Source organism: Aptenodytes patagonicus, chromosome 8, assembly GCF_965638725.1.
Source record: "Aptenodytes patagonicus chromosome 8, bAptPat1.pri.cur, whole genome shotgun sequence".
Lineage (NCBI taxonomy): Eukaryota > Metazoa > Chordata > Aves > Sphenisciformes > Spheniscidae > Aptenodytes > Aptenodytes patagonicus.
The window spans coordinates 25,286,137-25,312,222 of NC_134956.1; the positions used below are offsets into that span (position 1 = coordinate 25,286,137).

Below are 26,086 nucleotides of genomic sequence, written 5' to 3' on the forward strand. Positions count from 1 at the left end.
CTCATTTCTTTCTACTCCTCCAACTTAAAACCACTGCATGCTCCTGCTCTGGATGTCAAAATACCTCTCGTGACCCTCCCATATGGAGTTCTCGCATCACCCCGAGCCTTTCTGGAATGCACACCACGATCCACCGAAGCAGTAAGGCAATACTTAAAGTGAAAACATCAAGTACATTTGAACAAAAAAATAATACTTTGAAGAGATATAAAATTCTATAGCACATCAGCCAACAGGAATGCTTCCCTACTTCTTTTTACAGACAATAAATAAATAAATTTAGTAAGTTTAAAGACATATCCTTCATTCTCCATTCCTCCTCTTACACAAAATAAGAAAATGGCATATAAGCCATTGCACATGCATTACATCTGGATTTAGGTGCAATCCAGAGAGTCAGACACCTGAAAATTGATGGAGATTTTCCACAATTCTCTTTGAAAGAAGTGGGGAGGCTGGTTTCAAAGCATCATCCTGAATTCAGCAAGCATGAAACTTTGCAAATGCCAACTGTTTGAGAATTCCAGTAAAATGTCACTTTCGGCTCCGTAATTCTCAAATGCCCCTACTGGCCCCATTTTACAGATGGAAAAATGGGCAAATTCAGGGGAAGGTCTGAATTCAGCTCCACGGCCTGTGCTGGAAGGATCTATCTCACAAGGTATGGGCACGTAGTTCATTGTTGGAATGACTGCAAGCATTGCAGACACTGCCAACAGGTAAGCTAGGCATTCACCGACATGAACGGACTATCACTTAAATATGACAGACAACACAACCATGCAGCAAGCAATAGAAAAGATAAGTGCAATAGAAATGAGGTTGTGAGCCTACCTGAGATGGTTACACACACACCCCTACGTAGTTTAATAGCATAAGACTTAAGCAAAGACATACTGAGTTTCCAGACTTGGTGTCTGTGTTAAAGTAGCATACTAGAAAGGGGTTTGGAGTTCAGATCACCAGATCCTATCCCAAAGGACCCTTCTGTAAAATTTGCCTCCCAGAATACATTTTTCAGTCTCCTGTGTGGAAAAAGGTGTATCCTGCTGTAACGCACGCAACCAAGGTTCGAGAGCAAGGTTAGTCTTCCGTTCAGTCACCATGTGAGAAGATACAAAACTTTTGTAGAAACGATCACGTCATGCAAAAGGCTCAAGTCAGCAGACAGGCTTCATAAATACTAGGCACAACTCCTATAGCACTTCTTTTTGTCTTACATTTTTGTTAATACTAATAGAATTCAGTGACTGACTTGCAGGTGTATTTGTTTTGCAAGCGGATGATCTCATTGGTGCTCAGCCCCTGTTTATCTTTACACACAGGGTTCAATAGCAAGTTTGAGTTTTACAGCTAAGGTGATTCACATCTGGTGAATACCCTGTCAGCTGAGTTCTGCCCGGCATGGAAGACAACAAGGTGTAAAAAGTTGCGCTGGAGTTGTTAAATGGTGAACATAGATATAGTCCTGAACACTGTAGGAAAACCTGACGTTTCTAAGCAGCATGGTCACCTTTCTAACAGCTAGTTCTTTTCATTCACACTGCTGGTGCCTTCTAGTACAAAGGGACACTGAGCACTACCGCATCTCAACAGCTGATACAGCCCTTCCTCTGTTCAAAGGCAAAGCATGCGTGCTTTATTTTCAGTACCACCAGCCTGCTGCTGCAATGTGGTGCACTGTCTTCTGTACAGAGATGAGAGGAACAATGCATGCTTCCTTACAGTCTTTTGTTTTCATATTGTTTGACAGTCCTTAACAACAAAAAGCCTAAAAAAAGTGTTGTCTGAACTAAAACGCTACCGATAGAGGCCACACTTCTGTAGAGGGTGCAAAACACATTGTGCCTTCCTTTTTGCCCAGTACTCTCAATATTGGCCATATACAACTGTGGAGTTGCTTTAGTACTAGATCAACATTTTAACATGATGGATAAAGACTTCAATTCCAGTTTTACAAAAGCAATTATTCAAAATGAAATGAAAAAGAAACCACACCTCAGTGAATTTGAAATGCTATTCAGAAATTCCTTTCATGTTGGAGACAAAGTTATAGGCATGCTTTGCCCATAATATGTAGACAAATATCTTTCACTACAGAAAACACAGGAATTCGTTCATACAGATATCAAAGATTTTCCTCTATTTGACTGCTTCTACGTTCTTTTTTCCTGTGTTACAGTTTTAAAACCACATAAATTACTCCTCCCTGTATATATGTTATATGACTTAGGACATCCAAAGAAGACATGTCACCAGTATGGATGATGATGTTGGATGGCAGAGATTAAGCTAACCACCCGCCATATAAGATTTCATATTCCAAGTCTAATTAAACAAAAGTTTATTGTTCAAACAGCATTCAGCTCATTTGCTCCAATCATCTACAACAGCAGCAGTTATTCAGTGCCAACTACGCAGCCTGATTTACTAGTAAAACTTAATCCTTAAATAGGCTGTCATTATGCAACTCAGAAAGAACATGGAATTAGATCAAAAAGTCTGCTTGGGATGGCAGAAGTACTCACAACTGACTATTACTACTTAACCCACAAAGTGCATTCTGCACCACCACCAGAACGCTCTGTGAATGTAGTGCTAACTTGTAATTGCAGTATTTCTCTGTTCTGACTACATCCATAATCTGTATTTTGCAGACCAATACAAATCAATATGTTTTCACACTCAGCCACAAGAAAGTTACTTTAATGAATGTGTGGGTATTTTTAGCCTTAAAAAGGCAAATAAAATCAATGCATTAAGGCAGTGATTTGCTGTGTTTCCTTTCACATGTTGGGCACATCCTGAAATTTTAAAGCAGCAGGAAATTTAAAAGGATTTGATATTGCAAGAAAAAAATAAAATCTGAAAAAAATTTACTAGTGCATCACTGTTGCAGGCTCAGTCCGCATGATACAAACTCAGTCTAACCAGAGCCTGAGTACCCATGATGCAAATACACACACATTTGACTAGGGTGTCACATGTGCTGCATACAGCTAGGACGTGATGGCATCTATCTCAGCATCGTACGCTGCAGTGAACAGATCCATTGCAGTATTCTTTCACAGGAAAGTACTGGAAGTTTTCTGAGCATATAGTGGAAAACTACAGAAAGGCACTGGATGACTACCACCGGACAAGTGACTTGACATGTATGCTCACAACAAGATAGGGAGATTGCTCATCTGAGCAAAAGCAGAACGCAACATCCTGAGCAGTGCCACGTACTTAACTCTCAGTAGATGTTTGGGCTGACAGAGAAGGCAAACGGGCAAGACCTGAACTTAACCGTATGTCAAACTCAAGACTGAAGATGTACCCTGCACTGCAAAGTAGGTTCCAGCTGTTTCAGAACAGCTGCTGAAGTCAGGAAATGTCTGGTTTGATGCTGAACACCTCCAAAATGATGTGCTTTTGTTTCCTTTCTGCTAATTTATCCATCCACTATTAAATGACTGGGGGCCCACATACTTGAATAACGTTTGTCTGCATCCTCAGCGTTCATTCTGAGAACTTATACATCATGTACAATTTTTACAATACAACTCAAACACAGACACAGAATTGCAACATGAATCCAAAAGGGAGGGCTCCTTTTTGCATTACATTTAAATGGCTATAGCATTGATCCCTTCAGTACATGGACTTACCTACACAGGAAAATATTTTCTGAGTAACTCTAGTCTTATGAGCAAAACTACTGGAATCAGGAACAACTCCCATCTCTTGGAGCCAGAGCATGTCCCAGCTAAGTTCTGACTCCATATCAGGGTAAGGCTGAATTATCCAGCACTCCACTGCTCACCAGCACTCTGCTCAGACCTTAGTTTCCATGGGAAGGAAGCCCTGGCACAATGGCCAAAAGGATCCCATGGCATGCTCCAGCTATAACAAATCAAGGGACCTGGATCCCATGGTGTGCTCCAGCTACGACAAATCAAGGGACCTGGATCCCATGGTGTGCTCCAGCTACGACAAATCAAGGGACCTGGATCCCATGGTGTGCTCCAGCTATGACAAATCAAGGGACCTGGATCCTATGGCATGCTATGGCTATGGTGTGCACCCAGCTGTTAGAAGTCAGTTGTGCACTGACTCCATAGAAAATTATTCTCTATGGTATGTACCGGGAAAGTACACTTCACTGCCGTGCATGGTTGCATAGCCTTGTAGAAAAATGAAGATGACTTAGGCCAGAATATTTGCCTTGTTAAGGAAGAATGTATTTAGCCTATTTTTAAAGTCATCAAATGACATGGAAGCTAGAGATAGAGGAGGCATTTGCGGTTGGCCATGAAGGGTTATGAGAAGGGTCAGTGCAATTCTCTAAATAGAACTTGGTGGGAAAGTTACAAAAAGATTAAAGAGAGGTGTTTATTTTATAACTGTCATCCAAAAGTAACATCTATAGATGCATACTTCAGCACTGAAAACCCCAGCTGTGACATGACAGCATTATTTGGTAGCATTCTGCTCCCTCAGTGGTAACTCAGAGGTTTCAAAATGCAGAAATGTGTTCTGTACAGAAGAAGCATTCCCTGCAGAACTTGGACTCCTTTTCAAAATGCTCACTTTTCTTGGAAATATATAGATAGTATATTACTCAGTTACCAGGCCTCAATTTTATAATGACCACGTAGAGCCAACAGCAAAGGAAACCGATGGGACTGAGACACTAGAAAAACCTCCTCATGCTGGCGGAGCACATACCAGATGCTCAGGGGATTCTGCATCTAGCAGCTGCATCATTCTCCTCTCTGAACTGGGTCAGTACTACTTATTCTGCAGTTTGACTATATTCAGAAGCCTTGTGCACACCATTCAATTCCTACTGCAGGAAATCTATACCATCTTGAACAGTCTCTGTGTCTGGAAAGCTGCCACACACTGCTGTTGAGACCACCAGGCTCGTCAGCATTCCTGTGACAACATCCTCCTGGAGCTGAAAATATCTTCTCCAAAGAACACTCTCTCCATCGTCTCCTGGTCTTTTTTGTGTGTTCAAAGATACACCTAGGCTTTCCGTATTTCATTTGGGAACCCAATGACCAGTTGGACGGCTTGTGAAAGAAGTGCAAGTCAAACAGTCAGTAATGCAGCATGGGAGACAAACTCCCTCCACGACTGCGTCAGAACAAGACACTGGAACAAGGGCAGCCAGGGAAGGCCGGTCCATCCTGCCATTTTATCTGCTGCATCTAAACTTCCCTGGTTCCATGCTGCTTGACAGTAGATATGGGCAGCTCTGGGTGATCACCCTCCCACCCTCAGGGCTCAGTGCCAAAAGTCCCAAGGACTACCTAGTACCTCCTCTGTCCAATGCTTCAGACACATAGTGCCTCAGTTTGTTCATGGACACCCAGATCTCTCTTCCCCATCAAGCCGCATGGCTCATAGTCTGGGTGAGACAGAGACATAGATAAGGGAAAGGAGCCAGCTGGCTGAAATTTAATCCACATCAGACTGAGATGGAACTGGTAGATTAGCAAAACTGATGATAGCAACATTCTCCTTTGCCTCCGTAGCCGAGGCCTCACACTCAGCATTTCCAAACTGATTTTTATGATCTGCATAGTTAATGAATGGCTCCTACTCTTACGTAGAGATACACGTGTCTTTTTTCCTTAGTCCCCTTTCGCTGAGCTATTGTAACTCTTTTTCCTAGTATTACCTCCCTACAGCAATTCGTTCCTGTGTAATAGATTAATTGATGAATTCTTCTCTCTCTATTCAGGAACATGAAACACTTTAACCATTCATATTAATCTCTCATCATGCTAACACTTCCAAAGCTGCCTATAATCTATCGTACTTCTAAAGCCACAGACTAAAGTAGTAATGTGAAAGATTTGGACATACCAAACTTCTGAAGAGATATTCTAAACAGCTTACTGCATCAGAATTCCTAGAGGCAATGGCATTAAATTATATGCAGATGTATAAGTATACATAAATGTGTAATATATAGACAATCAATTACATCTGAATATTTAGCAAATATTGAAAAGTAAAAGTAGTGAAGTAACAGAAAGCTTTCTATATGCAAACTGATATAAAATATCGTTCTAAACAACAAACAGTATGTTGTGTAAATTAAAGGGAAGGAAGGGTGGAAAAAATCAGGAAATATTTTATATTTATGCTATGTGTACAGACACTCCAGTATCATTTATCAACATAATATCCACAGATGAGAATTCCATAGTTTTAATCTATTTCCACCCAAGGTATTGTCTTTATGGTTTTAAGACTTCAAGAAGCCTTGTCCTCCTGAAGAAATCAAAATTTTCTCCCTGACCCCCTCCCTCTTTTTTTTTTTTTTTTTTAAATAAATTGGGGGGGGGGGGTTTACAATCATCTGCTTAGTTTACTGCTGAAACAGTAAATTTTTAGTAGCAGCACTTCTATGTTAAACAAAGATGATGCAATTAAGGTTTGTGCAAGAGGGTGTACTCTCTTTTCCCAGTTTACACAAGTCCAAAATGCTTGCAGTAGAATTTAGGGCTTTATTAAGAGCTTTGCCAACAAGTCTAGCCAAAAGGAGCATAAAAGCAAGCATGTGCTGTGTAATCAACCCTAGCAGAAACAAAGGCAGGGACCCTGACTGCAGCACTGCCTTAACTTAATGGGAGGCTCCACTCGGTGCTACTGGTTTGGAATTACCCCACCGTATGTCTGCAGTTCTGGGAAGTTGTCCCCACATGGGCAAGGCTTGTAACCAGATGAATGGCACATTCCACAGACAACAGGATTACAAAAGAAACTGCTGCCAGCTAATACTTCACAGTCACGTTGCTTTTATGTGAATCGATCCACACACTGTAAAGTGTAGCCACCTCTGTGGTGAAATGCCTCCGTTGCTCTATTCAGAGCAGCACCTCTACACAGTTAGACGAAAAACGCAATTTGCTCCTCTTGTGATAGAAACACTGCAAGTGGAACTTGGGTAAGGAGAATGTAAAAAAAAAAAAAAAAAAAGACCTTGGCCAGGTCAGCAGCATGATTGCTTCTGACTGCAGAAAACACGTGACTTTTAATAACAAGGAACAGTCAAGACAATCCTATCCAGCAACCATTTAGCGATTTGAGATTTTTAAAAATTATAAAACCAGAAAGATTTCAGTCAGATTGAGAAAACACACTGAAGTGACCAAATGCTGATACGCTCAAGCGATCAAATGCTGCTTCTGTATATGGAGTTGGCACATTCAGGCTGGGGGATGAAGGGATGGAGAGCAGCCCTGCCGAGAAGGATTTGGGGGTACTGGTGGATGAAAAGCTGGACATGAGCCGACAAGGTGCGCTCGCAGCCCAGAAGGCCAACCGTATCCTGGGCTGCATCAAAAGCAGCGTGGCCAGCAGCTCGAGGGAGGGGATTCTGCCCATCTACTCCACTCTGGTGAGACCCCACCTGCAGTACTGCGTCCAGCTCTGGAGCCCTCAGCACAGGAAAGACATGGACCTGTTGGAGCAGGTCCAGAGGAGGGTCACAAAAATGATCGGGGGATGGAACACCTCTCCTATGGAGAAAGGCTGAGAGAGTTGGGGTGGTTCAGCCTAGAGAAAAGAAGGCTTTGGGGAGACCTTATTGCAGCCTAGCAGTACTTAAAGGGGGCTTATAAAAAAGATGGCAGCAGACTTTTTAGCAGGGCCTGTTGCGACAGGACAAGGGGGAATAGCTTTAAACTAAAGGGGGGTAGATATAGACTAGATAGAAGGAAGAAATTTTTTATGCTGAGGGTGGTGAGGCACTGGCCCAGGTTGCCCAGAGGGGTGGTGGATGCCCCATCCCTAGAAACATTCAAGGTCAGGTTGGAGGGGGCTCTGAGCAACCTGATCTAGTTGAAGATGTCCCTGCCCATGGCAGGGGGGTTGGACTAGATGACCTTTAGAGGTCCCTTCCAACCCAAACTATTCTATGATTCTATGACATGAAAGTCAAATCAATACTTCATAAATTTAAATGAATAGGTAGATGTCTTACTGGTAACCCCTTACAGAAGGGCCTGTTGGAATAACTAACAGCAGAGAAATTTTCTTACTGCAGAAAGTTTGGAAAATAAAAATTTCATGTATTCAAGCATACACATTCTCAGGATCAACCCTTTCAGTTTATTTTATATATATTTCAAAATAAAATACAGTATTTTTAAAGATACCTATACATTCTAAATTTGTTACTATCAGCCTACAGTTTTCTGCATACAACAGGGTGTAAGTTGCTTTAGGAAAACAAAATTAGATTCAAGAAAAGTGTTTAAATATTTTTCTTCTGGGTTATTTAAATTAAACTACTTTCATAATCACTTGTATTCTCCAGGAAACATTTGATTTCGTTGTTGTGTTAAGATAATTCTCTCTCTCTCCACCGTTGCACGGATAAGCGGTATCTCTGAAGGCCAATTTAGTAGCTCCAACCACTACATTTTCAGGACAAAGTGAACTGTTTCTGTGTCCATTTTCAGAAAAGTCACAGCTCCCTCTGTTGACTAAAGTGTTGCTGCCATAAATACGCTCTGCATGGAAACCGAAGGCACCTTACAAACAGGTCTGGTTGGGTTTGGCTTTCAAGATGCCACCATTGTGTGGGCAGGTAGGGTGATGGAGGACACCCATCCCACACAAAGGGGAAAAGGCACCGAGGCGCTGTCAGTAACCTCTGTACCTGCATCTCCACCAAACCACCTCAAGTACCTTTTCCTATCAAAGCCCTTCACATTTAAGGATCACCAAAACACTCTTGTATATAAAAGATGTCACCCCCATCTAAGAAAATCTCAAAGAGCAACACAGAAATAACAAAGTTCACAAATAAAGTTAATGATTGAGTGGAAAATACAAACCTACTTCCCTTACCCCAGCGTCTTGGCTTTCAGGCCAAGAAGGGCTGCTGCTGTCATTAGCATGTCTTTGCTTCACTCTAAGTACCAAAAACTGCTAATTCAGGCTTCCTTGTCCGCTTTATTTTAGGTTGTCTTACTTCAGGTAAGACTCATCTGTCCTGCATACATTCAATGCTGGCAGAAAGTGGGACATGTACACAGTACTGCTTAGATATTTGTTTTTTAAACTGGAAGTAACAATTACTTCAAGTTAAAAGAAAAAATTTTACCAGGGACCATATTTCTGTTCCTGGCTAGCACCAGTTTGCTGCCCAAGTACAGCAACTCTCCACTTCTCATCAGTAAAATCATAGCTTTCCCATCTTTGTAAAATATTTGAACATACCCCAGTAAAATCTCCTTCCTTCCTGCACACCGTGGGACCAAGAGATCAGATTAGCTCTTTTATTCAGGATCTCTGGCTGCAAACTGCACAAGGCATATAAACCCAAACGGCGATGCCACAAGTCCTACTTGCTATGAGCACCCCGGCAGAAATGTTATACCACTGATACATCTCATCTCCAACACCACCTTTTTTTTCATTTGAAAAGTAGCAAATGAAGGTATAAGGGTATAAGGGAAATGCCCGAATTTTATTATTTTAACATTAATTTCCAACTAAATAACGGTTAGAATTACCACAGAACAGCAGTTTCAGGAAGCTTCAGAAAGCACTCATGACAACTTTGCAAAAATGATTATAAATAAGATACATACATATCGCAGTCAATCCTACAATTAGGAATGACTTAAAATGTTTTTGAGTTGCCATGGAATTTGATATTAGCACAATAACTATCATATACAGTGTTTGCGACAGTGAACAACAGGCAAACAAAGCATTATCTTTATCTTTAACTCTGGTGGTGTCACCAAAGTTAATGTGGATGAAGTTGGTTCAGCACATTTCCTAATTGCTCAGATCACCATTTTATTGAAATTGACTCCTGTCCTAAGGGAGATTTGGGGATGATCGTGGATGGTATTCTAATCTGGAAGACATGAACCTGTCAAAGATACTGGTTACACAGCTCCAGTAGCTCTGCTACCAGTTATAACACATACATGTCTTCATAGCTTGCTTTATCATGACTCCAAATGATGACAGCAAAAGATGTATGGCTGAGTTTTAACAGCTCTGCCTACAGAAGTTTGAATTTTCAGCTTTGTAATTGAGCAACCAAGTAACCAGCCATTTGTGGAGAAAGAGGTAACCACAAATAGCATATGCTCTCAGATAAAAAACACAGTATCATATTACAGGAAACTTAAAGATGCACAATGCCTATTAAGTCATTCTATCTACTTTCTAGCCAGTGTGGATTGTTCACCTACACCACATTTTCTATTGCCTTGGTCCATTTCATGTTGTGGTGTCAGAAAATATCCTCTTAATTCCGCATCTGCTGGTATCTACTGATGCTCCCTTAATCATAATGAATGATTCTTCCCATCCTACAGCATTTACTGTTATTCGCTAATACATAATACTGCAGCAAAAGCTTTGGAAAGTGTCAGGGAATTATATCATAAACAGTGTCTTCCTGTTACTCCAGAAGACAAAGTAACTTGGGCAGAAAAAGGCGTTCACCATGCTGAATCTAACCAGAGAAACCTATGGGCTTGCAAAGGGATTTCAATCTACAACACCGCATTCTTGAGCCTTGCTGTCATTTTAGTCCCTACCAGCAAAACTACTGTTACCTGTACAGTAAAAACCAGTAACTTGAGGTAAGATTAGGTATTCAGAGCAAGGACATAATCTTCAAATGACCAAGTTGCACACTTGCTCAAGAAAGTATTAGCAAGATTATAGAAAGTTAATGTGTTTCACTTACTGTGTCAGTCACAAGGACCTGTTCTGACTCAAAAAACCCCAAACTACACAAAAATATACATATTTCTCAAAATCTATAATTACAGTGCCACTAAACTTCTGGATGTATAAACATCCTCTGCAGAGGGCACTTCCTTTCCTTATTTTTGTGCCCTGACCTGTCAAGAGCCAAGGAGCTTCCCTGATATCTGTGGATACAGGCTTCTAGAGCACTACAGGAAGGAAAGTTTCCCTGACCCAAGAGTGTCTGTGGGCCTCTGGAAAAAGAACTGTGCAGAAGAATCACACCTACAATTCTCAGCTGAAAAAAAAAAAAATCTTTCTGAAATCAGACACAGAGATAAGTACTGCAAGTTGAAAATGAGAGAAAAGAAAAACAGTTGGATTGGAAAACTTCCAAGTTAAAAGCATGCTCAGCAGAAAAGTCACAAAAAACAGGTTTGAAAGGAATCTTTAAAACTCTCAGATGATCTACTGTTCTCCTCCATGGAACTGAATTCTGGAAGAGAAAAAAAAATGAAGAAAACTAATTTTGGAAAGTAGCAGCTATTTCTAAAGACAACGACCATAGATAACACTCATACACTTGTAGATGGATAAATGTATTAACAGTTTTCTAGAATTTTTGGTTTCTCTGAGATGAAGTTTAAATTATGTGATAACCTAAGGAATAATACATTGTCTGGGACTGGATTAAGTTATGCATTGCAGCAATAGTAACTAATATATAAAGTCTTACTAACCTTTATTTTCTTTCTTAACATAAGCAGTATTCAGATAATTAACAGTTAAACAAAAAAATAGAGTTTTAGAGCTGCCACAGTCACTGTGTAGCCCTATAACACAGTATTGCCATCACTAGTAACATGCTGCAGACTTCGTGCTGAGTTTGCAATGCCTCAGGACTGAGGCTTCCTCTGTCAGAACTTTTCTTGACCCGCTTGCAGCTTTGTTTCATTTGGTTTAGCTGTGACAGCAATTTCCCCAACTGACCAGGTGTCTATGGCTATCTGCTTCACTTGTGTTTATCATCGTGAGGTACAACCATAGTTTTATATAGATAGCAGTAGCAAGCGGTTTTTCTACGTGGAATGAGATACTTATAGCTCCATAGTACTGATGTAGCATAATGAAATACAGGCCTGTATCACAACAGGAGAGGCCGCAACAAGTGGAGATGGAGGATGCGACACAGAAGAGTGCAGGCAGAGGTTGATAAGAGATGAGGCACAGGCTTGGCACTGGAAACCTCACAGCTATAAACAACTCGCCAATGGTCAAAGAAATGTAGATGTGGAGCTGCAGAAAGATGGAGGGGGGAACGAAGAAACAGTATGTGTATACAGAAAAGGCACCATACATAGTAAATTTGATGCACGTGGAGCTGCAGACCAACAAAGAAAGAGAAAGCTCTAAACGTGTTTGCAAACACGTAAGAAAATACCCCAAGTACATCCTAGGGTGAGGAAGAAGAAACCATCAACCTGAACACTGAATTCCTACCAGTGAAGGACTCCAGATGTTGACAACCTGCTGTAATAGCCATGCACCTCCACCTTGACCAGAATGAAATCACCAACTGTAGGACACAGAGCAGCAGTGGAAGGGTGAGCATAACCCAGAGGAAGGGGTTATACACTAAGAAGTGTGTGTATAATGATTTTAACAGCATTATGATTTTTTTTTTATTTTTCTGTAACAATTAGATCTGGACTAATAATGATTAGACCCTTATGATTAGACCCTTAAGATTTCAATTATACTAACATTAAATTCTTGGCTCTCCTTATATACAATGTGCATCCTCTTTGTCATAAACAAGACTTTGAGCCTAGCCACTCTTGTGCTTCACAAAGGTTACTGTTACCAGTCAGGGAAAAGCAGTGCCTGGTACAGCATGGTCTTTCAGAGCGATTAAGCAACTGACAATTAATTTCTGAGCTTGTGAAACAAACCTCAGCCTACTCCTAACCTATCTCAATCTGCAGTTAAGTCATTACAGTGACCTGTCAGTATCTTATCTTGTTGCAAGATGCAAACAACGCAACCCTATCCTCGTGCAAAGAATCAACATCAGGTTGTGCTTTTCTGCTGGGGGAGGAGGAGAATAGCATTTGCTGCCACAAGGGCTGGAACTGCATTGGTCACACTTGCATGCAGCACACAGCTGTCCATTCAGATTTGCTGGAAGCCCAGATCTGTAGCTCCACATGTTTGCAGCAACAGTTTTAAGAAAGAGAATAAAATTACTGTTGTCCTGAAATGCTCCTCTTACACCAATCCATCCAGGTTCTTGTACGCCTCGCTGTCAGGATACAGGTAACTCCTACTTTACCCTCCCAAATGAGTAAAAGCTCTCCCTTTACAGTAACTCTGCAAGATTAGTGCTGTTTTAACATGACTTAGCTGCAGGTACTGGAAGTAAAATCATATATATTATTTCCAGAAGGGCTTGTGACTAACCTAATCTATGTGTACGAAAAATATTATTTTCAATATAAAAACAGTCCTTTACGGCCAAAGCTACAAAATGTTTTACTCAGGATCAGTTATGAAAAATTTCAAAAATGTTTACTACCTATGTAAGTTGAATGGGAGAGCAAACGCTACAGTATGATGTTAAGAAGATTGCTTGTTCTTTTGGGAAATGGGTTAAAGCCTAAGTGATCTTTTATAAGATCTAAGACATACTGTTTATAGCCCCAGTAGACTTTCCACAGTTTTAAATGTTATAAAAAAACCTCCATCTTTTGTCTTTTCACAGGTGGTTGTCCCAGGTGTGTTGCATGGTGTTTAGGACAAAGGAATTTGTGAAAAATGTTTCTGGCAAATAAATTACTGCTTTAAAAGACTATTTACAGTTGGAGGGAAACTGCTCATTCTTCCACAGCTCTGCTACTTATTCTGAAAGGGTGGCACAGTTGAATATGCTACGTTGTTTAAGTTAATGTGTAGTTTGTAGACCAGTGTGACTACTTGAAAAGAGTCATTAGAAGTAACTAAGAAAAGCAAGCTTAATATTAGTAGGTTTTTGATACTCATGGGGTCAACATCATCACTGGAAAATAGAGGAGTCTGCAAACTAAAGACTGGAAACTGTTATTCCAGAAGCATATGTAGTCATTTTTAAAGTGTGGACAGTAACAGAACATAGACTTAAGGTGTTAACCAAAATCCAAAGATATTTGAAATATGTATGAAAACTGATCATCAAAACTGGAAAGAGAATGAGGACACAGGAAGTCCCATCAGGATGCAGAAGTGAAGTAAGCGGTGCCTTGGAAAGCTGCCCTACGGGGATCTCACTGCAGGACAGCAAATCCTTTTTCCTATCATTCCTGTAACCCTGAGACAAGCAAATGGCAACCTGGAAATGTTTTGGCCTATGGAGGCAAAAAGCTGCAAATCCACTAAACAATTTGATACTAAATTAATTCAGGTTGGTCTGCCTTCTTACTGATACCAGAAGGTGTCAGCCAAGTGCTTCTACCACATATTCCAAAACAATTCACTGTACAGAAACCCTGAATGAATAATCTGACCTCACTACCACCTTGCTCTAACACCAATGCTTGGCGTTTAAGTCCAGATGACAGCAAGCCATATAAGGATCTCACTGGTAAAAAAACCAAGGTGTTACACATTTGTAATGGTTTCTATTTCAATAAGATTGCTTTTGTATTTTTTCCATAAAACCCTAACAATGTCAAAAGGCTTCATTATTCCAGCATGGAAGTCTATACAAATGCCAGTCCATCTAGTAGAACTGGATAGGTCTTTTACTCTTCTTTCAATTAAAGAGAGTGTGATTTCCTCCATTTTTCCGTTCCATTACTGTAACACTCTTAATGGTTTTGTTTCTTTGAGGTAATCCTGACTTTATTCCTCCTATATCCCATTGTTACCTTTTTGATCACCTACTGGCTGTTTGCCACACTTCTGCTCTGCACATTGCTCATCTAACCTAAAGAAAATGACTGGTTAAAGTATATTTGTTACCCAGATACAGCGTGCCAATAACGTTTCAGATGTCAAACAGGAGGCTATAACAACTGACCATGGATGGGGGGGCAGGAAGGCAGATGAAATGGATGCATCAAGCACTCCTCCCCTGTCCCGAGGGAAAGACCTACCGAGGTCATTGCACTGCACCTTCTGCAAGGTGGCCACTCAGAACTGCGGGCATAGTTACTGCCTGAAAGTGCCTCATGCATTTTTATTTCTACTAAAATAATGGTAAGATTTCAAGGTAACACTTGCCTTTATTGTTGATTGTTCATTCCCACACATTTTCCTGCCAGCAGGGAAGGGAGCAGGACATCATTCAGAAATCCCCGTCTCTTTATGAAAGCAAACATCAGCCTTCAGGTAGCCATCACCAGAACTAACTGCAGAGGCATTGGTTGCAGTGCAGTGCAATGGTTGGGCATTGTCGTTACCTTCATGGCACTGATAAAAGTTCATGCAAACACAATTTCTCACCAAAGCACCGCTACTTTTGTATCTCTGGAACCTGGATATTGTTCTGTTTGTCCACGTCTTCACATGTAACTCATTACCTCACAAAAAGCTCTGAAAGTATAGTAAACCAAAATGAGACCCACGCAGGCTCAATCATTTTCAAACCACCACAATCCTGATTTCTCAGCTCAGTGGGCTGCCTCTACAAGAAAAGATTTATGCAAAAATATTTAAATTTAGACTGCTTGAAATACAAGACCAAAAAATGGTGATAGGATAGGAGCATGGTAGTAGATGAGGGCTTTCAGAAATTTTAACGGTCACAGACAGAATAGAGATGAAAATAGACCAGAAAATATCAGTACCATATCCGTTTAGCCTCTTTTCCTGGTAAGAACTTGCACACAGCACTCGTGCACATTAGGCAGGCATGAGAAACTTCTTTCCCACAAGGGGACTCTGAAGAGCAGGCTGGAGAACGCAGGTTCCAAGATCTGCTTCAGGTCTTTCCTGGTCTGAGGAGTCCTGGCCTTTCACAGCTGCCCCATGCCGGTGTGGCCTGACTTTCTAAGTATACCAGGAAATTTAATTACAAAATTTCTTCTTCACTTTTGCCACTTACCTCACGGACATGGCCGTGCTGATACAGTTTGGAGAAAGGAAAAAAACCCTTATTTTTATCTCAGATACAGCACTGAGTGTTAAAAAGCAAGAGTAACAGTTTCCAGCAGGACCAACTGAGCAAGCAAATAAGTTGCAAACATTAATTAAGCTCAGAACAGCATTTATGTAGGCAGAGTCCAGCATAAACTTAAATCACTGTGCAGCCTCACCTCGCACAGTAGGATGAAGCTCAGGGCTTGACTCCACAAAAAATGGAAGATATGGAAATAGTCTGGATGCGTTTAACAGGTCTTAAGCTTCAGTAGTAAACTCTAGACAGAAGCACGAGGGCTCCTGCTCATCCATGCTTCACAAATACCTTTGCAACAGGTAAAGTTCCTGCCGTTCCAATAAACACTGACAATTTCATAGCAACCCGCAAAGGCTTTTACAAGCCTCTAATAAAATATAACTGAATGCTAATTTCTCAGCAATCCAAGTCTGCTGACTTCCTACAGCTACATGTAGCAAAATCTTCTGCAGTCACAGGCAAATTTTAGACTTAACCACAGACACTGTGCGGCATTATGTGGTAGCTACAGGATGCTGTCTTACTAACAGAACGCATTGCCACTAATTTCAATGTACCATAGTGCAACAACAAAATCACTAAAAGAGAACAAAATGTCCATTACTTTTTCTAAATGACAGAAATCTGAACACTGGGAGGAAAATAAAGAAAGAAGGGAAAGCAGAGCAGGAATTTCTGCTACAAGAGCAGTACCAACCACAGCAGTAGGGATGAACACCTGGGCAATGGGGGAGGAGGGAGGCACTTGAAGCAGCCTTGTACAGTTTGCCACCAAATATCTGATGGGGGCAGAAGAGCTCCATAATAGATGGCAGACATCTACTGCAGACAAAAATAGGCTACATCACGACAGCGATAGGTGCCACCAGATCAAATGATGATGGAAGACATGAATCAGAAAAATGAGAATTATATTGCTTGACTGCAATTCTTATGTTATGCAGTTTTTGTCATTATTAAACCACAACTTCTCCATCACATACGTTTTCTCTGTCCTTGTAGCTTGTATAGCCTGTATGTTCACAACAGATGGATCAACGCTGTAGCAGTGATATTTTTCTAATTATAGTTGGATTTATGAAATTCTTAAAGAATTTCAAAGGAAATACTCCCTGCTGAGGCAAGGTGAGTCAGCGTTTCTTCACTGTCAAACACCAAAATCAAGTGAAATTGGTAGTGTTTTATTTAAAAAAAAAAGCCAAACTTATTTAAAATATAAGATCACGAAGAGCTGAAGAAGACAAATAGGCAAAGTCTTGAGAAAGTGAATATGAAACAAACAAAAAAAATCAAGTGAAGGTTTGCTGCATACACAATCCATACAGACTTGAGTAGAAACCCAGGGGTCCAGAGGACTCTCAACCCTGATCACTGAATGTTATCTGCCAGATACTTTAAATAAATTATTTCTATTTCTTAAGCTTCATTAAATAATTCTCAATGAGATGAAATAAATTAGGAAAATTTAGGGTTAAAGTACACTGTGTGAACCAACTTCAGACGTCTTATAACTTAAAGACAGTGTTTAAAGTTTGAGTTCACACTTAAATTAAATGCAAGAGATGAAGCTGCTCTAATAATTTCAGATTTTACCTGGCTCTTTACTGACTCCATCATTTGAACTGTGTTGTAACTAATTTTGCAGTACAAATTGTTGAACAAAGAGTTATAGTTTTAGCAATTTAGCAATTCATGAATTTAGTCAAAAATTATGACAGTGTGGCAGACTGAATGCTAAGCTGGCTTCCCAAATGCCAAAACCACTGATGCCTTTTATAACGTTGATCATGCTTTCCTGATTTCACTGAATCATAAACCAAGAAGCTCTGCTAATAATCATATCAGTGATTTAAAATTTACGTGTAGTTGATTTTTAAATGCATTACATCTTTATACTGTAAAGTCAGTAAAAGCTGTCATATATTATTTAAAGCTCTATAATCATCTGCACGTAACCTGCGAGTTGTCTACCATTAATTTGTAACTCCAAGCAGAATCAACACACTTTAAACCTAATACCTAGACACATGCCATAGCTAAGATAGCATGTCTCAGATAGAAATAACTGCAAGATACTATGTTAAAATTGCAACACACGTGGTGCTTTTCATAGAATATCGGACAGACAACATTCTGTCCTTCTTTGTGACAAATCCAGCATTTGTATTTTCCAATTTTTACTGTGTGTTTCCTATGCAAGTTAAGTCAAGGGTAGCTCACGTAACTATTACAGCTCCCAAAATCATGTAGATTTCATAGCAATACTTCAGAAGTCTTAGTCTTTCTATCTTTTTTGGCGGGGGGAATAGAAATCCCCACTTCTTGAGGTGTAGGGTAGCACTGAGCTCCTGAATAACTCTCCCAATTCTTGTGCCACATTGTGAGACAGTGCTGTTACCAGCTCTTGGGAGAGAAAATGGGATATGTCACCTGGACTTGGCAAAATTTCCTAGGAAAAGAATCCAACTCTCCCACCAAACTCTTTTCCCCTTCCTATAGACTACCTGCTACAAGACAAAAGGTAGTAACATAACAGGCAGGTGCAACATAATTTCTTTACCAGTGATTGAGAGTAGCATCCCCGCCTAATTTTAGGTCTCATTCTCCATAGCAGTTGAGATCTGGGCAAGCTGTGGGTAGTGCCCTCTCGACGAATAATTTCCAAGGGACAAGCAAATTCATGGTCACTTGTGAACCAAACACTTTCTTGAAAAGTTTTTTGAGTTCTTGGCAAATAATGGATTTACTGTTATCCAAAAATTAGTGTCCCTTTCTGGAAGCATTCAGGTTTTGTCCAAAAAATATCTGAATATATCACAATATCTAAACACATCAAGTGACCCTGCCCACGGACTGAGACGAGGGCCAGACATCCTCTGCCAAAACACCTCTAGGAGTTCAGGACATCACAGTCCCGACAGCTGAACTGGCAGATTTTTCCTTTCCTTAACCAAATCAGTGAAAAGTAAGCCAAGGTACTTTAAATGGCCTTCAGCAGCAGGTAATGCTCGCTTAACTGCCTTCACACAGCAGCAGATGAAGAATTTCCCTAGTGAGTGGACTCCCTTGCTATTCAGGCAAGGGGAGCACACCAGGTCCAAGGCTGGCAACTGGGTTCAGCCAAGCATCTGGATCACCAGAGAGGTCTACAGCAATGAAGCAGGTCCAAGGTTAATCTGGGAAGTCAGTCCATAGGTCTGGGTTCAGATCAACCGAGAGAGCAAGAGTCTCAGCTTAAAAGCAGCTCCCAAAGGAGCAGTTGCAGGCCCTTGCTGAGACTACACCTAACTTTCTTCACAACCGCTCTTACCAGCCAGCTGACCCTGAACGCAGACAGCTAAACTTCTAGAAGCTGGGGAGTGCACTCAGGGCCCTGACATATGCATACGTATTCTTCAGTGCAACCAACCCACCTAGAACGGTCATTTTGGCAGTGATCAACTCACTAGACATTTTGTCTATCACAAATCCATTCAAATTAAAGTATTTATTTCCGCTTCTTTCTAGTTCTTCTTGGCCTTGCACCAAAACCTGATAAAACCACACGCCAATGAATTTTGTAAAATAATGGAAGAATAGAATTACTTTTTTTTTTATTGCTAACCCCAGAGATGCTGCAAATAACTCTCTACAGCAAACTGGATTCCAAATTCTTCCAAATGTCTTCCAGGCTTTCATGGCTAGTCACCTGATACTAATTAGCCAAGATATTGTACTAATCAGTACTCAGCAGATTATATCCCTTTCACTAGTTAGAGATAACATGCTGAATAACTTGTTGACTATATCAGTTTTGCTCAAAGTCTTTTGAGCCAAAAGGCTTACTGCTTTCTGCAGACTTTGGGTGAATTATTCAAGTGCTTCCATTTTCTTATCAGAGAACCTAGCACAAAGAAGTAGGATTTAGGAAATGTGGAGGGAAAGGAGGGAGAAATGTTTCATAGTGGTGAATTACTTCAGCTCAAAGATACGTAGTGTGCAGAGACTATGGAAATGGACATCCATGGAAAACAAAACAGAGCAACAGCAAAGCTCCACACTGCCACTAGATTCCAACAATCACAGCTTTTACTTCAGCACTTTTCAAAGCACAGGAATGAGAGATGCTGCGCGTGACTACCGTCTCACTGCCTGGGATAGGAACGACAGACACAGCTCCATGCTGCCACCATGGTTTCTCCAAGTCCCTTGATCAGATCATTACAGCCAGTAAAAGTATGAACCAATTTTCTCCCTTTCTCACTTGTTTTGGTATTTTACACACCAGAGAAAGTCACTGTTCGGAATCCACAGTGCTTTTCATTTTCCCTTACCCTCTTGGTTATTTAGAACATCTGTTTATATCACCATCCTTAGGCAGGAACCAGATGTTCCTTCAGACACTAATCAGCTTTGATAATAGCTGAAGCTGGTTAGAGATACATTTACAATTTATGCACGCACCCATCTTCCATGAAGATATGAGAAAGTTTCAGGCAGGACTGGGGTGGGGAAAGACTGTATTTGCAATTACTTAATCCTATAGTCTTTTTCAGAAAAGAAAAAAAATTACATCACATAAGGACAACTGCAGAATGCTGAATAAGGCAAGCAATGGGTCATCTAATTGCATCTTGAATTTAATGCTGTTAAACAACAGGCCATATTTATCTTGTAACTTTACATGTGTAAATAAGTGCACAGCCAGGATCAGTACTACCTCAGCTTGAGTGCACACTCAAGCATGTCAAATCTCTGGAGTAAACTGTAGCTTAAACAACTCGAGACTTTTGCCTTTAGCTTACTTAGAAAAGGCTGATGAGTCTGAGGGCCATCAAGGTTTCTGAGCCCACATAAGACTATGCACAATCAAGAAAATTCCTGTTTTGTCATATCTCTAGGCAGAATGTTGTATTTAACGAAAGCCAATAATCAAGCATAAACACTCAAACACTGAAATTACAATAATGCTAAAGGAACAGCAGGAACACACATTTTCCTTTAGAAAACTTGATTAAACTAAGAACAAACTTGAGAACTACTTTAGCTACATTTTTTACTTGGTTCTGTTAAAAAAACAAACAGATTTCTATGCTCTCATTTTAGTCTTTGTTCACCAAATAAAACATGCGAGAGTAATATTGAAACTAACAGCAGTCAAAAGAATGGGTAAACTTTACACACAGCTACAAAATACTTTAAGAAAATAAGTGTTCTTCGCAAGAAGATTGATATTAGAGATTAAGTTTTAGAGTTGCCATGATACCTAAATTTTTGTTGTTATGTGGTCCTCTGGCTTCATCAATATGAACTATTTTAAATAAAAAAAAAAACTGTAATAAAAAAATTCCTTTTTCTGAGCAATTTGAAATCCTGCTGACTCTCTGTTTTTGCAACTCCAAGGGCCTTCACAAATGCTATCCCCAGTTCATAGCTACATTTCTGGAAGTGACTGAATGGGTTGATAAAAAGCAGTAGCACTCTTTACTTGAATAGATGATATCAAGTCTTTAAATCTTTCACCAACACTGCTGTTCTCATTAAAGAAATGCATTATTTATTTTGTGTCTCAATCAGTCGCTGCATGCTGCTGAACAGCTCTTTCCCTCTGCCCAAGTAGGGTCTTGTTAGCTAGAAAGCGTTGTTTAAGTACCATCTATGCTACAATCGGGAACAGGTTTATGAGTAAAGCAAGCATACACATGATAACTGAGGCAAAGCCAGGACTCCAGTGAACTTACAACAAGTCTTCCACCTTCATGTTACAGGAATGAAATACCTTTACAGAATGAAGCAACCAGTAAGCAAGATTTTATTTATTCTACTTTATAGAGAAGATGACATTTTGTATTTCTGTGCAGCTATTTTTCATCAGGTTTTTCAATTTTTTTAGATGATCTAGAAGAGAATTAAGTGAGATTTTAAGAAATACCAGAACAAGAATGGAAAAGTAAATACAACAAAACTCAGAGCCATATCAACAAATGTTGTGGCATTCCCGAAGTGTTTATTTGGATTCTATCTATGAGTGCACCCATATTTTTCAGAATGCGCATCAGGAAGCAATTCCAAATCAGAACAGAGGAACTGGAGGGCTCAGGTTAAGGAGGGTGAGGTATTACGTCCCGAAGCACCATGCATGCTCTGGATCATGCAAGAGAGGGGAAGCTATGCTGAAGTGCATGAACTTCATTTCCACAGCTTCCCTCAGCCCCGCGACAAAGGGTTCCCACCCTGCATGCACACACCCCAGAGATACAAGTACCACTACAAAGGAAAATGTGAACATTACTAGTACAGCTGATTGTCTCCCTCTTGTTCATATGCATAGGGGAGATTGCTGCTGCCACTTTCTTGCAACAGTGGTTTGGAAGCAAGCAAGCTACATTTAAAAACGCCAAGTATATCAGATTTTCCAGTCTCATGTTCCAAAGATTTTTAAAAGATTCATTTCTGTCCAGGTACATCAGGAACTTTAACCACTCTTGACCCTTGCTCTTCCGAAAGCCTGCCTTATAGTCACAGTCCAGAGCACTATGCTCCAGATGCAATCCAGAGATTGCTGGTCAACAGTCTCACTGTCTGCCCCCTCTTCTCCCCACTACATCCATCAGTTCGTTACCACAAAGGAAAATCCTCTTGCGCAAAAGCTAAATTTGAGGTTAGCTCAGGCACACTATAAATGCTGTACAAAGCTTCTCCACCAGACCGAAATGCCCAAATTAGACATCAGACAAAGGTGTATTTCCCCAAAGTGTGATGAAAAAGCAAGGCAGCATTTCCTTGGTTATGTCACTTTAGACCTGTAGTATACACCTTTATTGTCTGCCAGAAAAATGGTGCAATATGCAAACATTAAAAAGCAGCTGGAAATTCACTAAACTCTACAGAGGGACAACTGGTCATGGAGGTCTCTGGGTGGTTTAGCCCCCAAAGAGGGCCTTTCCTCACATACATTTAATTTTCCTCTTTCAGACTCCAGTCCCCTCCCTTCTCTCAAATATGGAAGGGAGAAATCCTGAACAGCCCCTTTTCTTCAAGTCACAGTACATACCAGCTGAGGAGATGACAAACAGCAACAAGAACTGCTCTCACATCCACCTCTGAGACGACTACTTGGTTAAGTAGCAGAAGAGCCACCGTTCATAGAAAACCTTTCTTAATATGGCATGCTTCTCAACAGGAAGAACAGCTACAGTTACTGCTTCTCAGTAATCAAAGGCTATATCTACCAAAACTTGACCCCTAAATTTGTTCTCACACATACCAGATGTTGTAGCAGAATGCAGTTACTATCAGATTAATAGTTCTCATTTTTCCAGTGACTCCTGCCAAGTGATCCAACTCATTCAGGCCAGTGGTTTCCAAACTTTGATTGCGCACCCCTGTCAGTATAAAATTTTTGAGCATGAACTGCCAATACATGCATATTTATTTATAAACTATATACATGTACTACTGAACTAATACATTATGTACATTATAAAACATACACAAAAATAGAAATTAAAAAGAAAAAGAAAGATAAAATAAACATTATTTCAAAAAAATTATTTTACTTATTAATGGTACAAAAATATTTCCCTCCCACACTCCAGTGGACTGTCTTGCACACACCCCACTTTGGAGATCACTGATCTAGGCGAAGGTGGTAACATTTCATCAGACCAGCTGACATAGCTGGGAGAAAGGACACCTCACTCCAGGTCTTTTTCCATATTCCCGTATTACTTACCAAATATGCTTAGGCCTGTTCAATCTCCCTGCTCATACATGAAGTAAAGGAACTACAGTTTTAAACCAACAAATCAGAGCTTGCTTCATAAACTTAAGTTGCTGGATTTGGGTACAAACTCGGAAAACTATCAACTTTCCCCAAAACTCTCCTGAAACAAAGATCGTGAGTTCACTCACAATGAAAAGAGAGCCAGTAAGCAAATAAACCTGAAGCTATTAGGAGGCCTCAAGGAGAGACCTCTTAATGGCTCAACTGGTATGGCTCAATTGCAAAGTTAACCCATCCTAGGAGAGCATACGCTTCTCCTAATGACATTATTACTATTTCTATTCTTTTAACTGTTGACAAGAAACAAAAACCTCAGATACAGCTCCAGGCAGACTCCTTCAGTGCTTCTCCCAAGAGGAAACTTTACTCACTGCCTTAGAATGATATTGTAATTTATGGTAATACTTTGCAATTACCACCTATAAACACAAGATATGCTAATTTCTGGATGACTATCAGGGAAATACATTGAAAGCATATTATACCGCCGAATACTCTGAAAAGGTTTTCACTTGGAGTATTTCAAAGTAGGCTTCAAGGGGAGGAAAACAATGTACAACAAGGGAACTATCTTGCTACAGAGGCAAGGTGAGGCAACCTCCGGATGACTGAGGAGATCTTATTTGGCCCAAATCCATCATCATCTAACCAACATCAAAGAAACTGTAGTATGAGAACAAATTTTCATACCGAAAAAAAAATCTATGTAAGCTTCAGGACCATGCTATCTCAACGGCATCAAACACTAGCAGGATTGCTTCTCTTGGTCCAAGAGTCATGGTCAGACCCTCTTTAATTAAGAGCATATAAACCAGAAATCAGTTTCACAATGCTTCCTATCTTTATCAAAGGGTTTGTCCTCCAATGTACAAGCCTGCAAAGAATTTTAGGAAAATATAGGTTATAGCTCAAGTTAAATCAGAAACCTAGCTTTTCCAAAAAAAAGGAGTGCTTCAACTAAATTGATCTGGGAAAGAAGAGAGATGGTAAGACAAACACTACTTCTTGATATCATCAATAAGCCAATAAGCATAGCTTTGCAAGAACATGTCACAGAACAGAGACTCATTTCGGTGAACGCTTTTTCCACACAGGCTAGACAAACTAAAAAAGACACAGCAGTGATCCCGTATCAGCACAGTAGCCAGGCTGATCTAAATCAGATTCAGTCAATCTGGCATTGCAGTTCAACCGCAGGCTACAGCCAGTGTTCCCAGAGCCTCTCAACAGCCTAAAAGATCAACAGCACCATTCACTCAAACTGGAATTCCTCACTTTTATATAATGCACAATAAAACAAGAGAGGAAGAAAAAAGCCATCTATGTAAATGCAAGGGTTTGTTGCAGGAGCTAAATAACAGCTGCTACAGAGAACTACTCTGGCTGCTGCTCTTCCCATCACTCCTTGTTTGACTGCGGTGTGCCATCCAACCAACCAAATGTGTTTCAAAAGTAGCTCTCATTTCACCGATCAAATACATAAAAAATAAGCCACCTGCCATGTGAGAAAATGACTAATGCTTGCATCTTTTAAGCTCTTTGGTTCACCACTGAAGAAGCTTTTGAACACAGCAGCATTAGTGTTCGCTGAAAGAAACTTGCTTCTAAAAAACAAGATTCAAAAGGCTTAAGAAAACATACAAGGAGATGATAAAGACCAAAGGTAAATCTGAGTGACTTACTGCTGCTGCTGTGGCCTCCTCTCCACCTACATAGATAGAAGAAGCAATCTCCATCACGGACAAGTTCGTGGGAGCATCTGTAGTAGATGACGATCTGGGCCGACCTGACTGAATATCTTGGGCAGACCTCCTGTTGATCTGCGGGCTTCCTTTCGGGGCATCTGCCTTGCCCCGCCTGCTGTGCAGGCTTGTCCCTCTCTTCATTTTAGGTGGCACTCTGATCTGCTGAAGCACCCGGTTCAGAGCTGTGGGGTGGGTGGAGACACCATCAATTTCAGCACAGACGCTTTGGCTTTCCAGATCCATTTCAGGCTCCAGATCAGCCTGAGCTTGCTGAACATCATGCGGAGAAACCGACGACCTCCTGCGCTGATGCTGGAAAAGGTGCTTCAAGCCTTGACCAATCACATTAATGTTCTCCAAAGCATTATGGGTTATTTTGGATAATTTTTGCTCTGATTCATGTTGTTTTTTGGTCTCTTGATCTTGGGATTTGCCTCCAGGATCAGGGTCATCACACAACTGTTCAGTGCCAGAGGGCTCCATTGATGACACCCAACAGATTTATTGGACTACTCATACATAAATACGTCCCCTGGCTTTAAAAGGCTTGTGTTTGTTTTAAAAATGCCAAGATTGTCAGCCAATTAGGTGTGCAATTGCTTCAACAGTGACTACACATGCAGCTGTGCCACGGTGATCTCATGCTTATCTAATGTTAAACAAAAGAGTCATTATTATACATCCATGCAGAAAGTA

At 40.5% G+C, this 26,086-nt stretch overlaps 1 protein-coding gene across 12 annotated transcripts in view; it reads right to left on the minus strand.

Annotated features, from left to right (window-relative positions):
* TMCC1 (transmembrane and coiled-coil domain family 1) overlaps window positions 1–26,086 on the minus strand; it is a 212,795-nt gene that overhangs the window by 74,276 nt on the left and 112,433 nt on the right. For all 12 annotated transcript variants that reach the window (XM_076346759.1, XM_076346752.1, XM_076346748.1 and 9 more), the window contains one exon: window positions 25,328–26,039. In XM_076346759.1, the coding sequence (XP_076202874.1) occupies window positions 25,328–25,873 (546 nt within the window). In that variant the 5' untranslated portion in view covers window positions 25,874–26,039. The remainder of the gene's footprint in view (window positions 1–25,327; window positions 26,040–26,086) is intronic.